Below are 16,635 nucleotides of genomic sequence, written 5' to 3' on the forward strand. Positions count from 1 at the left end.
TTGTAATGTAAACTGTCCTAGTTTTGCTCTGTACCCATTCTTATGATTGTTATGATTCTTATGATTATTGCCTTTTATTTAGTTATGATGATCTCTGCCTTTCTGGAAAGTAGATTCATGAAAGAATACATTGTTTTATTATGATTGAATGCATCTGATGTTTATATGTTCTGTGCTTTTTACATGATATTTTTCTTATGTATTTAGAAACTGCAATACAAATAAAATAAATTAGTATAGATTAATACAAAATTTTTAATGTTGGTAAGTGCTTGAGATAACTGAGTTAAAATATTTTAAAGTTTCACTCATGAAGCATAATGGACATTACAGACTACTTAGAAATTCATTATTGGGTGTATGGAGTTAGTGCATGCAAATCTATTTCATGCATATTCATTGTGGATATCCTGAAAACCTGGCCTGTTTGTGGCTCTTGAGGACGGGAGTTGGCCACCCTTGCCCTAAGGCATTATTTATCAATCAGAGTACTAGTAGAGTTCAGACCTGTATGCCTACTGCCCATCCTGTTAACCTTGGTCCCATCCAAAACAAAAATCAGCTTTGACTATACTACTGTGCCACTCCATGCAGGTTACCCCAAAGTTTTCTAGGAAGCACAATGCAGCGACAGTTCTGTTTTTGGTCTATATTGTGGAGATTCTGAAAACCAAATTAGATATCAGGTTCTTAATGTCTGATTTGAAAACTGGCTTTAATGCACACACGTTGTTATTCAAAATCATTGCATCATTTGAACAGAAAATAATTATAGATAACTCAGGCAATAACATACCTGAGGCTCATAACGGAGAGAAATAACAAAGTCCATTGGATAGGGAATGTTATTGACAGTGAATCTTAGGCCAGCTCCACTGAGAACACTTGCAAATCCAGGCCCTGTCCACGTAACAGGCTTATCGGAAGAGGGTTCTCGGAAAACCATCTTCACATATGGAATGGACTCCTGCACACAAATATTTACATTGTTAAATAAGAAACAATGTGTATTAGGAACAAGTTTAAACTCATTTCCAATTCAATTGATATACTGGATGCTAAATATAATCTTGTGACTAATTGTTTAACTTAGCTAAAAATATGACTATAGAGAGGAAGACTATATGGCCTAGTGATCGGAAGCAGCCTTCAACCTTTTACTCATGGATTTAAAATGTGTTTGTGTTTTGTATTACTAATATACCCAATATTTCAATGATAGGTACCAGCTATGGAGGTGTAGTGACTGCTTGACCACTTCTTTACTGTGTCCAGGGAGGGGTAATTTGCATTGAGTTTAGCATCTCCAATCATTTTGAAAAGTTGGCTTCCATGATTGCAATGAAATATTAACATTGGACAAATCAATGTACATAATATCTTTCCTAACTAGTTAAACCGTTATCAGACTGAATCTAACCCTTTGTGTTGTGTGTTTTAGACTTTCTTATAATCTTGTGACTTTGAAGGGATGGTATAAATTTTGAATTATAATGATCATACCTCAGAAGGCTGAAGCTCTATCTGTGTATTTTTCCTAGGGTAGGCTTTAAAAAAAATAGCAATCCATAATCATATTTTGCAATATGGAAAAACAGAGGTAAAAATAATGAAGTCTCTGGCTGAATTATCTGGATTATAAACCCCAATTGTGGCTCACAGTTTCAAGGAAGTTCACCCCCCCTTCCCCCTTAAAATACACTCAGATGGAACATCACCTTTTTGGATCATGATTGTGTTACTGAAAAATCAGCTTATCCCTACAGTTTGGATTAGTTTATTTTGGTCTGATATTTCTTATTCCTCTGTTTTCATTCAACTCGAACAACAAGAATGAGACATTGATACATAAGGCACAGACCCTGAACACTTCTTACCTGTATCTGTTTCTTTCCTTCTAGGTTGCCTGAGGTCATCCTATTTAAGATTATTTTTCCATTTTCATATCGGAAATCAATACCTTGCTGGCGGAAATAGATATCACAGTTGGGTAAACTTGTGGGTTGAACCTAAAATAAAAATTGGTAAATTTAGAGAGGACATTTTTGTGTAAACCAGCTTTTGGTATGGTTAACAAAAAAAAAGATATTGAAATCTAAAGCAAAAGAAGGAAAGAGAATGGAAGCTGAGTTTGCCATCCACTGCTAGGCCACTACTTCAAAGAAAGCCGCACTATCATGTTTTATTTTCGTATACTCCCAGACTGTTCTAAAATCACATTATAATTTCAAAAATACAAATCAAATCATACCACTGTGCCCCAGTTTCTCAAACAGGAAGAAAGTGTTTCATATGGATGACAGGGTTCAAATCTCGCTTCTCCCACTGATTTTCTTTGAGTCTTTGTGCAAGTCATTTCACCTTCTAGTGCCTCAGGTACCAACTGTGATTAAAATCCCTTTGAGGCAGGGTCCCACCTATTGTACCCGATTTTTAATTCACCTTGAGTACAGGTTTAGAAATACAAGCAATCATATCCAAATTATTGTTGGTTGGGAAGATTTCAAAACCAGTGAAGAAAAAATTGCGATGTCACCATTAGAATAAAATGATGGCAGAGTTTTAAAGCAACAGTATTATCAATTTTTTTTAAGGTGAATTTGGTTGACAGCTTAAACAAATCAAAGTCATTTAAGATCCTCCTTTTTCCGTCAAATATCTATTTGATTCCTCAGTGCAGATTAGTGTGTAAAGCCTTTGAATGCACCTCTTACTGAGACATTTCTCCAGGTATCAAGCTAAGTAAATTAGGGATGCCAATGTGCTGATTCTTGTCATAGCCTTCTGCAGGCATCACCAAGAATTATGTTAATCATGAATATAATATACACAGCTGAAGAGCCTTCAGCCAGTGACACCCCCCCTCTACCTTCCCATCAGGATCCTGAGACAACAAGACTGTACCATGAAGCAACCATTAATGCAATATCTCTCTTGTGTTTCCCACATGTCTGAGCGGCTGTCTCTCCCACAGGAAACATGATACCCTCTACACATCTATCAGCATGTCTTCATCATCTTCAATCACAAGAAAAGGAAGGGAGGCCTTGGCTCCAAACGCACATCATGCTCAAGTATCTTTCAGTGCTAAAGCTGCTGAGTGATTTGGGTGGCACATCAATGAAAAGGTCTACCTAGTTAAAGAGGCAGGTTGGCCTAGGTAACCCCAAATGACACCTAGGATGAAATTCTCCCCAGAAATGGATAGTACTAATGGAAGGTTGTCTTTGCTCCTTACCAGATGTTTTTGCCTTCATTCCAGCTGCTGGGAGAATTTTTTATTGCATTTCTTGATCCTCCCCACTTGGTTGGCCATTCCTCCTTATTTTGGGATTGGCTGAGCTCCCCTTTATAAGCTGGGTAGAGCACAAGGAAAGTGGGGTTGGATGCAGTTTTTTTTGATGGAACTGGAAGCTGCTGTTCGGTGTGGATCCCAATAGCCCCCCCCCCCCAGTCTGCAACAGGAGTTCACTGGGAGAGCTCTGAGGAGAAGATTTTTACTTTTGAGAGAACTGGTTTGTTTTTGAGCTGCTCCCAGTTCAGGAGGGACCCCCCCCCTGCCTGAGGGGATAAGTTGGGTGCTGTTTGCCCAGCCAACAGTCAATGTGGGGTCTATAATTGCCTGGGATGCTACTTTGCCCTGTGTCCAGCAATAGTGGGGTCTATTGACCTATTAGGAGAAGAAGACCTTCGTTTTTGAGGAAGTGCCTTTGTCATTTTGTTTTGAAGGAGGGAGTTTGTTTTTCCACTGCCAGCTTCCTGCCTTACTTTTGAGAGAAGTTTTCCTTTTTCCCATCACTGGGAAGAGACATGGACATTGGGACACTGCTTTTTTTTTCTTTTTGATGATTTTTTGCCATTCTTGTTGGGACTCTATCCTTAGGTTACAGTAAACAATTTGTTTTTGTTGAACACCTTTCCAAGCCCTGTCTGCTCATTTACACCTCAAGAACCAGCCTGCTGAACTGAGAGATCTGCCCACATGAGTACAAGTGGGAGAGAGGCTGTTTGGTTGTGAGAGACCATACAAGAGCTTAGGGTCCCAGAGGCTTGTCCTCCTCCCAGCCAGTCTGGCCCCCTTGGTGGCTTCCTGTACTGTTTTGGATGGTGTTGTCTGTTTTCACAGTGGAAAAAGGTAAATAGTGGCGTGCCTCAGGGATCGGTACTTGGACCGGTGCTTTTTAATATATTTATAAATGATCTGGAAAGGGGTACGACGAGTGAGGCGCTCATATTTGCGGATGACACAAAATTATGCAGAGTAGTTAAATCGCAAGCGGATTGTGATGAATTGCAGGAAGACCTTGTGAGACTGGAAAATTGGGCATCCAAATGGCAGAATAAATTTAACATGGACAAGTGCAAAGTGATGCATATAGGGAAAAATAACCCATGCTATAGTTACGCAATGTTAGGTTCTATCTTAGGAGTTACCACCAGGAAAGAGATCTAGGCGTCATAGTTGATAATGCATTGAAATCGTCAGCTTAGTGTACTGTAACAGTCAAAAAAGCAAACAATGAGGAATTATTGGGAAGGGAATGGCAAATAAAATGGTGGATGTCCTAACGCCTCTGTATCGCTCCATGGTGAGATCGTACTTTGAATACTGTTTACAGTTCTGGTCACCACATCTCAAAAAAGATGTAGCTGCACTGAAGAAAGTGCAGAGAAGGGCAACAAAACTGATAAGAGGCATGGAATGGCTCCCCTATGAGGAAAGGCTAAAGAGGTTAGGGCTGTTCAGCTTGGGGAGGAGAGATGGCTGAGGGGGGATATGATAAAGGTCTACAAAATCATAAAAGGACTTGAACAGGTTAATGTAAATTGGTTATTTACTCTCTCAGATAATAGAAGGACTATGGGTATTTCATGAAGGTAGCAAGTAGCTCATTTAAAACAAATTGGAACAAAATTCTTTTTCATTCAACACATAGTTAAGCTCTGGAATTCATTGCCAAAGTATATGGTTACAGTGGTTAGTGTAACTGGGTTTAAAAAAGGTTTGGATAAGTTCCTGGAGGAGAAGTCCATAAACTACTATTACTCAATAGGGAACGCCACTGCTTATTGCCGGCATTAGTAGCAATGGATCTATTTAATGTTTAGGTACTTGCTGGGTACTTGTGACTTGGCTTGGCCACTGTTGGACACAGGATGCTGGGTTTGATGGACCTTTGGTCTGATCCAGTATGGCAATTTCTTATGTTCTTATGATGACAGAGAAGAGTAAGCTGGGAAACAGTGGCCCCAGGGACTTTTGCTGCGACCCCTGTATCAGGGATCAAAAAGCCAAGAGGGGGTCACTATCTATGGGTGGAGAAAATAGCTTTTACATTTTCAAGGTTAGGACTGGTGATTGCCAGGAAAATGCTTTATTCCTTCCTTGGTGGTACTCCCACTTCCAGTGAAAGCTAAGTGAGAGCTCCACACTCCCTGAGCGTCTTTCTGATATGCTCAGGCCTGGAGCAAGAAGGCAGTTGAAGGCAGAGCAAGGTTGAAAAATTACTTTTCCCATTTTAAATGAAAAGTTATTTTCTCCTTATGATACATTTCAAATACAAACTGCCCTTGTTTGAAGTAGGTTTTTTAAATAATAAGAAATCATGAAGAAATACTGAATATACATACATAAGATGCAGATCCTGCAAGAGGCAGTGCACTCTCAGCTTCATATATGTAATAATCCAGTGGCACAAAAAAATAGCCAACAGCAGGCTTGTTACACTGGCGGCCAATTATATTGGGAAGACATTCACACTGACCATCAGTTGAAGAGCATCTATAATAAAAGAACAAATTTAAAGGTATGCAGTACACATAATTTCTGCAGAATCTTTAGTCTTTCCTTGGGCTTTCTTTCTCTCTCATTCTCTCTTGGACATCGTCAGTATCTCTTACGCTCATATAGTAACCTAGTAAATGATGCAGAAAAAGACTGTAATGGCCCATCCAATCTGCCTAGCAAGGTTTTTAGGGTTATAACTGCCGCTCTGTGCAGGTTACCCCCGTGCTTTCTATTTAGGCTTGTAGCTGGCCAAAAACTGTGGATTTTGCAAACTCTGTCCCCTGTGAATCAGTTAGTGATCTTCTTCAGCCTGCCTTTTCTCCCATCTTTGCAGGGAGAGCAGTCACTTTTTAGGTCAAGGGTTTTTTGTGGTCTTCATGCGATGATGACACGCTCTTCTTGCTGCCTCTAGGAGTGGTGGAGGAGCCTGGTGGTTAGAGCAGAAGGCTACGAACCAGGGAAACCAGAATTGAATTCCCACTGCTGCTCCTTGTGATCTTGGGCAAGTCACTTCATCCCCCATTGCCTCAGGTTTAAACTTTTACTGGGTGATGCAGCAAGCCACATCAGTGCTCCAACGCAAGCCAATAATCACCATAATAGAGCACAATTTACATGCTATTTTGCATCTCCCCACCCAGATACCCTCCCCTATTACAATGGCCTTCTTTGCATGCATGAATAATGCAAACAAATGCCAAGGTCATGCATAGTCAATTTGTTGTTAATATTTTATCGTGGCCAACCGAGAAGGTGGTCAGCCGCGATAAAATAACAACACCTATTTGAAATGAATTAGATGTGTGGCAGGAGGCCTGGGACTCTAACATGAGTTCTGAGGCTCCCGCCACACATTTAAAGTGTCAGGAGCCTAAAAAAAAACAAACAAAACAAGCGGCAAAATGGGGAGATTATGCGGGGGTCATTGCTGTCCCCTCCCTGTCTCAACCCGGGGCACCAGTCGAGGTGGCCCCGACACTCCAAAAGCAAAAAAATGAAAAAAAGGTAAGCACATGGCAACGGCCCGCCCAAAGCTTAATATATAAAAAAGAGCATTCTGGCCCCCTTCCCTGTCTCCGCTCCTCCAAGTTCAATAAAATAACTGAAGGTCCCGGTGCCCCCCCATCTCCCCAAATCCCACCAATAAAATAAAGGCTCCGGCCCACCCCCACCCTCCTAAATGACAAGGACGACTGCCCTCCCCTCACCCCCCCAAGTGACACTGACGGCCCCCTTGATTAAAATAAAATGGTCCTGGGCCGCACTCCCCCTCCCCCATATAGTATTATTTTTTTAAAATGGGGGGGGTCATCTGTGTCACTTGGAGGGTGAGGGGTAGGGATGAGAAGGGATGGGGGGGGGGATCTGCTGGGTGGGGGAGCCCAGGATCCTTACTTCTTTTATTGGATTTGGAGGTGGGGAAAGAGGTAAGGGGGCTGGGCTGCTTTTTTGTTTTTTATGTGTTAAGCTTGGGTGGAGGTCAGTCGGTCGCCACGCACCTACATTTTTTCTGTTTTTTTTTACTTTTTAGGGATGTTGGGGGCCGCCTCAGATAGTGGCCCTGAGTTGACCCAGTGGCCAACACCGACTCCCACTCAACCTCTCCGTTTGAGGTGACTTTTATTTTTTGGGCCAATGACCCTTTAAGGATAAGGTGGTCCCGTGAGGTTGGGGGTCGCCATCGTGTTAAAGGGCTGCTCGCCATGTTCTTTTGAGCCACGGTGTTTGGCCACGAGACACAAGAACGCGCTATACAGCTGCAATGCTATTTCGGGGGAGGGGACCCTACGATCTCAGCGACAATCCCCCCCCGCAATAGTGGGACTCCTCCTGAGATAAAACAACGTGGCTTAGTGCATCCAGGAGTTAGATTGTGAGCCCTCTGGAGACAGGGAACTACCTACTGTACCCGAATGTAATTTGCTTTGAAGTGTCAAAAAGCAGAATATAAATCACATAAATAATTGCACTTCAGAGTTTTTAGTACATGGGAAAGCCAGTGGAGACTTTCAAGTGCCTCCTCTGCTCCAGCTCCACTTGGTTCGGTCTTCCCTCTATCTCTGCCGCATCACTGCAGATTGAGCTTTCAACCCCAATTCGGCAGCAGCAGCTGCAGTCAGGCTCTGTTCCACGTCGTGCCTGAGAGGAGACATAAGAACAGCCAGCAGCTGCTGCTGCATTCTCCGCTGCAGAGCCTCGTGGCTCTTTCTCAGCAACCATCACCTCTGCTGTGGTTTCTGCTACATCAGTTCCACTCTGAAACCACTAGAGTTTAAGGATTCATCCACTTACAAGTCACTGTGGGCCCCTCCAATATCACAGTCACAAGGAGAACAGCCAAGTGAATTAACGCCAAGCCCCCAGTATCCTGGCTGCAACACAAAAGAGAGTCATTGGACTTTGGTCGGGTATGAAGAAATCTGAATTAGGTTAGATAATCGGCTTTTGCCCAAATAAATAGTTTTAGGATTAATCTAAAATGCAAAATAACCTAACCACGAATATGGAAAAATATAAAATTCAGCATTATATCCAGTAATAAAACTAGTTTCTATATCTACTGTATGTTTACATGATACAATAGGACACTTCAATGCATAATTATTGATTGATTTGACTTCTTGCTTTATTATGTATGTTTCTTATTGTAAACTGCTTGGATTCTTTTGATTTACAGGCATTATGTTACATCCAAATAAATAAATAAATAAGTAAATATACATAAGATGCTGGCAAAAATGTAGTCTTGAAAGCAAATATTTAGATCACTAGTGTAAGGTCCCTTCAAAACTGATGGGGAAAAAAGGATTTTATGCATCTACTGTGACCCTCCTGACCTCTCCCCATGCCCAGAAATGCCCTTTTCCTTAGCAGCAGACCATGCACACTCTGGGGCGGATTTTCAGAGCCCTGCTCGCCTAAATCCACCCAAATCCGGGCGGATTTAGGCGAGCAGGGCCCTGTGCGCCGGTGAGCCTATTTTACATAGGCCTACCGGCGCGCGCAGAGCCCCGGGACTCGCGTAAGTCCCGGGGTTCTCCGAGGGGGGCGTGTCGGGGGCGGGCCCGGTCGTCGCGGCATTTAGGGGGCGTGTCGGCAGCGTTTTGGGGGCGGGTACGGGGGTGTGGCTACGGCCCGGGGCGGTCCGGGGGCGTGGCCGCGCCCTCCGTACCCGCCCCCAGGTCGCGTCCCGGCGCGCAAGAGGCCCGCTGGCGCGCGGGGATTTACGCCTCCCGGAGGGAGGCGTAAATCCCCCGACAAAGGTAAGGGGGGGGGGTGCTTAGACAGGGCCGGGTGGGTGGGTTAGGTAGGGGAAGGGAGGGGAAGGTGAGGGGAGGGCAAAAGGAAGTTCCCTCCGAGGCTGCTCCGATTTCGGAGCGGCCTCGGAGGGAACGGGGGTAGGCTGTGCGGCTCGGCGCGCGCCGGCTATACAAAATCAATAGCCTTGCGCGCGCCGATCCAGGTTTTTAGCAGATACGCGCGGCTCCGCGCGTATCTACTAAAATCCAGCTTACTTTTGCTTGCGCCTGATGCGCCAGCAAAAGTAGGCCAATTCACACTATTTGAAAATCTACCCCTCTGTGTAACAATGTGTGTATTTTTCCCAGTAGGTAGAAGCATAGGTGCTTACACAGCATGTGTACTATTCACAGCCAGCAAAAGTATGGGCCGGATTTTCAAAGCTCTACGCGCGTAAATTAGGGGTCACACTAGGAAGGAGGTGCTAGCCTCGCTTGCGCGACCTTAGCGCCTCCTTCCTAGTGCGACCCGCTGCAGCTGCCGGTTATGAAGACCGACGCCGGTAAACTCGGCATCGGTCTTCATAACTCGGCGATCTGCCGAGTTATTTATTTATTTTTTAAAAAATTTTTTCTGCTTTTCTGTACTTCTTTTCAATGCGCTCAGCTATTAACGCCTGCATTTGGAGTGAATGAGTAATAGCCTCATTCACATGCATTTGCATGTGATGAGCGCTAACTCATTCACTCCGGCCTGAATCCAGAATAACCGTACAATAAGCTTAACCTGCAGTCATGGTAGATGAAAAGGGATGATCAGTGACTTCTACTCAGGTGTTTTAATTACTTCTTTGTGTGTCACATAATATAAATATTGTATCTGGCAAGGTCCAAGTTTGTGATTTACTAAGCTTTTTTGTACTGATAAACACAGAATGGGAAAAAAAAGTCATAATAATTCAGGCCTCAAATTAAGAAATGTGAGGGTTTTTTTTTTAAAGAACATTTGAGAATGCTGGTGAAAAGGCACTAACCTATACTGGACTGAAATTATGGACTAATTGGCTTGATAATTTGAAATTAATACTGTCAGGTTTAATTAAAGGATTATTCTTGTTGTCCTTCTTATAAAACCTTTGTAAGTGCTGCTACTCTATATTAGGAAGACATTCACACTGACCATCAAGTTGAAGAACATCTATAATAAAAAACAAACTAAAAGCTATGCAGTGCATGGAATTTCTGCATTACAGTGCCAATTGCTCTACAGCCCTCTTTCAAGCTATATAGGCTTCTTTTCTTGAACCTTGTTCTCAAATCTGAAAAAGGCACCGAAGTGTTCTAACAACATATTTTGATTACCAGAGCCTGCAAAGAACCTAGTTCTTATATTTGCCTCCTCTTTGCCCCCTTTCCCTCTCTCATTTTAGCCTTCGGGCTCTCGGTTGGAGCCCATCCAACTCTTGTTTGCTGGTTGTCCACTCCCCGCCCCTGTTCAATGTATTTTCTACCTGCTGTTACAATGTAAACCGATATGATGTGTATTTTAATGTCGGTATAGAAAAACTGTTAAACAAATAAATAAATAAATTGTGTCTATTTGCACATTTACTTTTGTCTTTTTAATTATTCTGTTCACTGAAAAATATGTTCCTCCTTTTTTATATCTCTTTATTAAGAGTTCTTCCCTCAAGAAAGTCATGTTTTAAAACTAAGAGAGCGTGCTGCAGACTGCTCTTTGGGGAATAAGACAGAAAATCAACCATATCCTAATAAGTTGTATTGCTGTATGGATGGAATCAGTCATTTTCCTAGCCTGCATTGATCTTATATGAATGCAGGGCAAGATAGCTTTAAGTAAGAGTGTTATGTAAGAAATATCTCCTGCAGGAGGTTCTACTGTGAGACAACTACCAACCACAGGCATTAGAGGTCTTGATGAAAGATGAGGGTATCTAACAGAAAGTCAGGGGTCATTATACTCATGGTTGAGCCCACTGCCAAGAAGACTATCACTTTCGATTTTTAATGGTTTAAACTCAGATTAACTACAGACAAACATTCTTAAAATGTGATTCTATTAAGAAGGGAGGTGAGAGATGAAGAGCTCAATGAAGGAAGGAGGAAAAATCTTGTTAAAAAACAGTAGGTATGTGATTTTGGATGGATGAATCTTTCGAGTGAACGAGAAAATGACAGGACCTTGGATGCAGCCACAAAAAAAAGAAAGCATCAAAAGTGCTAAGCATTTTCTCCCACAGCACAAAATAGGAGAACCCCCTTAATATACTGGACCCAAAATGATCAATCAAGTAGGATAATGGAGGGGAATGTCCAGGCACAGGCAATGGGGTGTAATCTCAGATTATTTTTTTTTATACTGCTCACCATGTAACTAATAATGCTGCACCCTTTCCAGTTCTCTTATCTATAATATTTTGTTTAATGAAAAACATTGCTATAAACTTTTAATAATGTTTCTAATCTGATTCAGTCCAGGTTCACTGTGGTGGGCGTTGAAGATGTATTTGAAATACTCACAAAGCACTGGTCACAGCGAATCCCCATGGCAAATCGCCGACAGTGGCACTCCCCCGTGACGGGATCACACGTGGAGGACTGTAGACTCCCCATGCGATTGCAGTTGCAAGCTGAAACAATTAAACGTGTGACTCATTCTGTTTCCACTGTCAACCACATGAAAGAGGCATGGGTCTTTAACTGCTTGCCACATGACTCATGCAATCACAAGACAAGACAAATACCTAACATTTAGCCATTTGGGAACTTGCTATGCAATTATGCTTTCTTTAGTTAGAAACTGTTTACTGCCAAATAAAAGATGCAATTACATGTTTTTGAGTCAAGTGCAATAGTTTGAAAATGTAAATTGACAGGCATTGTGAAATTTGTCAAGTGGTGGCAGGTGGGATGCTACTAATTTCAAGGTGAGTTTTGCAAACTTTATAATTCTGCTTTACAGCGGCGGACGTCTGTCCCCAGCTGCCCTTAAGTGTGTGGACATCTGGTTGCTGTCCCTCTCCTGCCCCTCCCCCTTACAACTTTCGTATGAGATGTTTAGAAAACAAAAAGAAAGAACAGCTGCTGGAGTGGTGCGGCACCAACAGTTGATGACGTAAATTAATTGACTCACACGGACAGGGTGGCTGCCCATGGGCACTTGCCTATTCTGCTTATTGGTAAATCTGTCCCTGGTAACACAAAGATAACATTCTTGTTTTTGTGAGTAATTCTATTATGGTGTTTAGCTTGCAACTTTACAGTTCAAATGTTGTTTTGACTCTTTCTTCCACTTTACATGTATACACTTAAGAATAATTTCATTGTTCCTAATAGTGGTTAATTAATGTAACTTAAAGCTCTGTTATGGAGTTTTCAGTCATTGCATGGCAGCCATCTTTGAAAACTGACTACCTGAGAAAGAAGAAGATAAGTAACTCTTGGTTTTATTGTTTTTTTCTAAGAACTATATAGACGTCCGACATAAAATATTAGAAAAAGGGAATAACAGCTGACACAGATATTCAGTCAAAAATAATGTTCACCCCAGCCTGAAAAAAACATATTCGATGTATACAAGGAAAAGGAGCCACTATAGATGATTTGTTATCTTTCTAGTCTTCCTTCAGACATGCCAACAAACACCCATTCACCCATATTCACACATGGCTGGCATACATTAACAGCAGTGTTCAAACTCAATTATATTTACTGCTGGTTCAGAGGCTATTTAAAGACTCAGCATCCATTTTACACAGCTTCACGCTTACCTGCTACGAGTCAATTGAAGTACTGACTTGCAATCTGATCTCTCTGCCAGAAGCCTCTTCTTCAACCTCCAGTGGATCCCATGCCTTTCTCCACTAAAGGCAATTGATGGTGGACACACAGGTTGTGGCACATAAAGCACACAACAAACACTTTACAAACATTGATCAGAGCCAAGAAGAGAAAGCCTTCAATGTGGATTATGCAGCAAAAGTGTATGCTCAAAATCTTCCCTGGTAGACTCATGGAAACTATTACAAAATGGTCTTCTAAGCCATGAAATGGGTGCAGGGATGGCATTACAAAGGCAAAAGGGGTTAGCCATTATTCCCTATAAGCACACAAAAAGAAGGGTTCAGTATCACTTACATGACTCAATTCCCACTTCTATCAGAACACTACCCAGAACTCATTCACTTTCATGCCTAACCAGCAGAACTCCATCCCTGAGGATCACAATCGCATATGTATCTCATACAAGGGGGGTTTCTGTCATAATATATGAAGATCATGACAGGACCCAAGAAACTTGCCTATCCACCAGTCACCTGACATTTTGTGTATGAGTGTGAAGGAAGGGTATAAGTAATACAAGTATGTGGTAACTTGACTGTCAGAGATATATCTGTAGGTAACTGTAGTACTTAGTGCTATAAGTACTCAGTGTGGATTTGTAAAGGTATGGTATGTATCTTCTGCTATCCAAACAGGGTAGGAGATTCCTATTCTTATGGATGTGTGCAGCCACTTATTTAGACACTTATTTAAAAATAAGTGATATATGTGAACAATTTTCTGGGGTGCTAAGTGACAGAGGGTTTGTTCCAAGTAGCTTTCCTATTTTCCCCCAAAATATAACAACGTTTCAAAAATGTCAAAAAGACTCCCACAAAAAGTGATGGTGGCTGCTCAGACTTACTCTTTGAGGTGACTATTATAGGCCATGTATATATTTGGGTGAATCGGTGTAGGCATGTCTGTGGACAGAGTGGATGGTATTCATTCATTCATTCATTCATTCATTCATTCATATTTATTCTTGCCTTTCAGATGGCTGCCCAAAATGAGGTACAACAGCATAATGAAATAAAATAAATTGGACAAGAAGTCAATTAGTTCTCCTGAACACTTTGCATATATATTTTTTTTTCAGGCTGAATGGATTACCTTATTTTCGCAAATATCCCTGATTACCTGCTTTTAAGGCTATTTGAGGCGTTTGACCTCTAAAATTTGCAGTTGTTTTGAGTAGCATGAATCCTTAGTGAATTATTTAAGTAAAGCATGGGTTTCTAGAATTCTTCCCTGTTGTTTCCTATCTCCCATCTTGAAGTAGAGAATGCTTAGGAACTGGACAGCAAACAGCTTTTGTCTCAGTGTCTTCTTTCATCATAACACATAGGATCAGATTTAAGAAGTATCATTCCTTATGCTTCTGAATTAAGAAATTTCTGTTCCCTAAAATAGCAAAAGCAAGTTAAACTATGAGTCCCTCCCCAATCCAACCCAACCCAACCCATCCCATTCTAATTCATACAAGGGATTGAAAATATTCTTTGGTTATGGCTTTGCTGAAGTTGATAAAAATATTAAAGCCATTTAAAGATGGAACCTCTCTAACATCTTTGGATCATTCTTTCAATAGGCGAATAAAGGTATCACAAGCTACGAAGATTCCAGTTTTCTTCAGGATCATAAAGACTGTATTCTAATTGAATATAAATCATATAAATCAATAAGTAAATAAATAGAAATTGTAACCTCAAAGAAGTTTACTAATGATGCTTTCCTTTGGATTCTATGAAATATTGAAGTGCAAGAATAATGGGATTATTTAGCCTTAGATTAGAAGATCATCATCTGCCTATCTCAGATTTGACTAATGTTGGACAAGTATCCGGCACTAATACTTTTCTAGATATAATTAGGGCCCTTCATTTTCAGTTTTTTTTTTTAAATTTCCTACAAATTTATCAGGATTTGTTATGACAAGAACAAAATCGGGAGAAAATCAGTGAAATATTTGACTCATTTTCTGGGTAAATATCAGAGTTTATTTTGGTGGACAGAAACCAGCTCAATAATAAAATTTTTAAAAGATTTTCCTATTCACCGATTCAGCAACATCTCTGTCTCTCCTCCCATCTCCTCTTTCTCTCCTCACACCCCTGGGAATCTCCCTCTTCCCCACCCCCCGCTCCCATTGCAGCCGCATTTCTCCTTCTCAGAGATGGCTCCAGGCCTCTCCTCTCTCGCGTATCGGGGCCCCCCTCGCCCTGCAGCGCTGCACCTCTGCTTTTGTGTAGCGCCAGGGGAGCCTTCCAGGAAGTGCCTCTGGGGTGGGCATGGCCCACTTCAAATGCTGCATTGGTGGTACGAAGCAGCAGGCACTAAGGCTGCTTGGAGGAAGGGGAGGCAGGTGCTCGCTCTCCAAAGCCACAATAGCGACACTGAAGAGCGAGCGCTTTTGCTGGTGGAAGGTGGGACTTGAAATGCTGCAATTGCTTTGGCCCACATTGGCTTCCAGCAGTTGCTGGAGGCGGGGGCAGCTTAAGACAATGTGCCGCTTGAGGCGGGGACCACATGCCACTGCCCGCCATTCCCTGCACCGCCCCCCAAAATTTAATTAAATATAACTGCCCACATCCTCATGACCCCCCCTCCTAAGACTCACGAAAGCTCCTGGTGGTCCAGGGAGTTAGTGGCGCTTCCGCTCCTGGGGGGCCCGGGAGCGCCACTAACCAAAATGGCGCCAGTGGCCTTTAGCCCCTACCATGTGACAGGTGGCCGGCCCCTGTCACATGGTAGGGGCAATGGACTGCCCGCGTCATTTTGGTTAGTGGTGCTCCCGGGCCCCTCACTGGACACCAGGAGCTTTCGTGAGTCTTGGGGGGGTTGGGAGGGTGGCGTGACAGGGGGGGAGACAGGGTGAGGTGGGGACTGCAGAATTTTGAAGGGGCACTTTTTGCTGCTTCAAAATTCTGCCGCCTGAAGCGGCTGCCTCACCCTGCCTCATTATAGAACCACCCCTGGCTGGAGGCCTTGAGGCACTACATCTGGAGGAGCTCTTTAATCAGTCTGAAATTAGAGTGAAAGTCAGTTTAAACTGATTGTCACTTTTGGAAAAATCTGGGAATCTATGGGTGAAAATCAGTTTAAAATGAAAATGAAAGACCCTGGATATAATTTAAAATAGTATTTATTTTTTTTGGGGAGGGGGGATGTAGGGCAGTTTTCTCCTGCTCTTTTGGGTTTCCAGCTCAGTCAGAATTAGGACTGAAATCTGGTAAGAAGAATCTTCATTTGCAACTTTGGAAGGCTTTTTTTTTTCTTATTTCACATCCCTTCCTAACTTACTTTAGTTCAGTCATAGCAGCGACAGTCCTCAGTTTGGACCGTGCACCAGGACTCCTTTAGGAATCTTGCAATCATGGGTCTTAAATCAGGTTGCTAGGTGTTGCTGTTGGATGATGGCTGAGTGTCCTTCTTTCATGGGGCTGTGGATATTGCCCCTGTGGCAGCCCCAGCCCTGGCTGCCCTGGTGTGAGTGTGTGTGTGTGTGTGAGTGTGTGTGTGTGTGAGTGTGTGAGAGAGTGTGTGTGTGTGTGTGTGTGTGTGTGTGTGAGTGAGTGTGTGTGTGCTCGCATACGCATGCTCTCAGCTTCGGAAAGGCACCTTCTAAACTGAGCTCATATTATTTGGGTAAATACATCATTCTAGCTAGGAAATTGTTAGCAGAGCTTGCATAGGTGGCTCTTGAAAATTGTTACCTTTCAGAGCTCAAAAACTATCAAAGTTGTCTGTTTAAACTTACTTGCC

General features: G+C 42.4%; 1 protein-coding gene across 1 annotated transcript in view; it reads right to left on the reverse strand.

Annotated features, from left to right (window-relative positions):
- The window catches only part of LAMB4 (laminin subunit beta 4), a 261,501-nt gene that overhangs the window by 159,090 nt on the left and 85,776 nt on the right, over positions 1-16,635 (reverse strand). Inside the window, exons 12-16 of the mRNA XM_029617285.1 lie at positions 11,569-11,678; positions 8,081-8,160; positions 5,632-5,782; positions 1,878-2,009; positions 797-967 (exon numbers count right to left, since the gene is read on the reverse strand). Coding sequence (XP_029473145.1) covers positions 797-967; positions 1,878-2,009; positions 5,632-5,782; positions 8,081-8,160; positions 11,569-11,678 — 644 coding nt within the window. The remainder of the gene's footprint in view (positions 1-796; positions 968-1,877; positions 2,010-5,631; positions 5,783-8,080; positions 8,161-11,568; positions 11,679-16,635) is intronic.

Source organism: Rhinatrema bivittatum, chromosome 9 (assembly GCF_901001135.1).
Source record: "Rhinatrema bivittatum chromosome 9, aRhiBiv1.1, whole genome shotgun sequence".
Classification (NCBI taxonomy): domain Eukaryota; kingdom Metazoa; phylum Chordata; class Amphibia; order Gymnophiona; family Rhinatrematidae; genus Rhinatrema; species Rhinatrema bivittatum.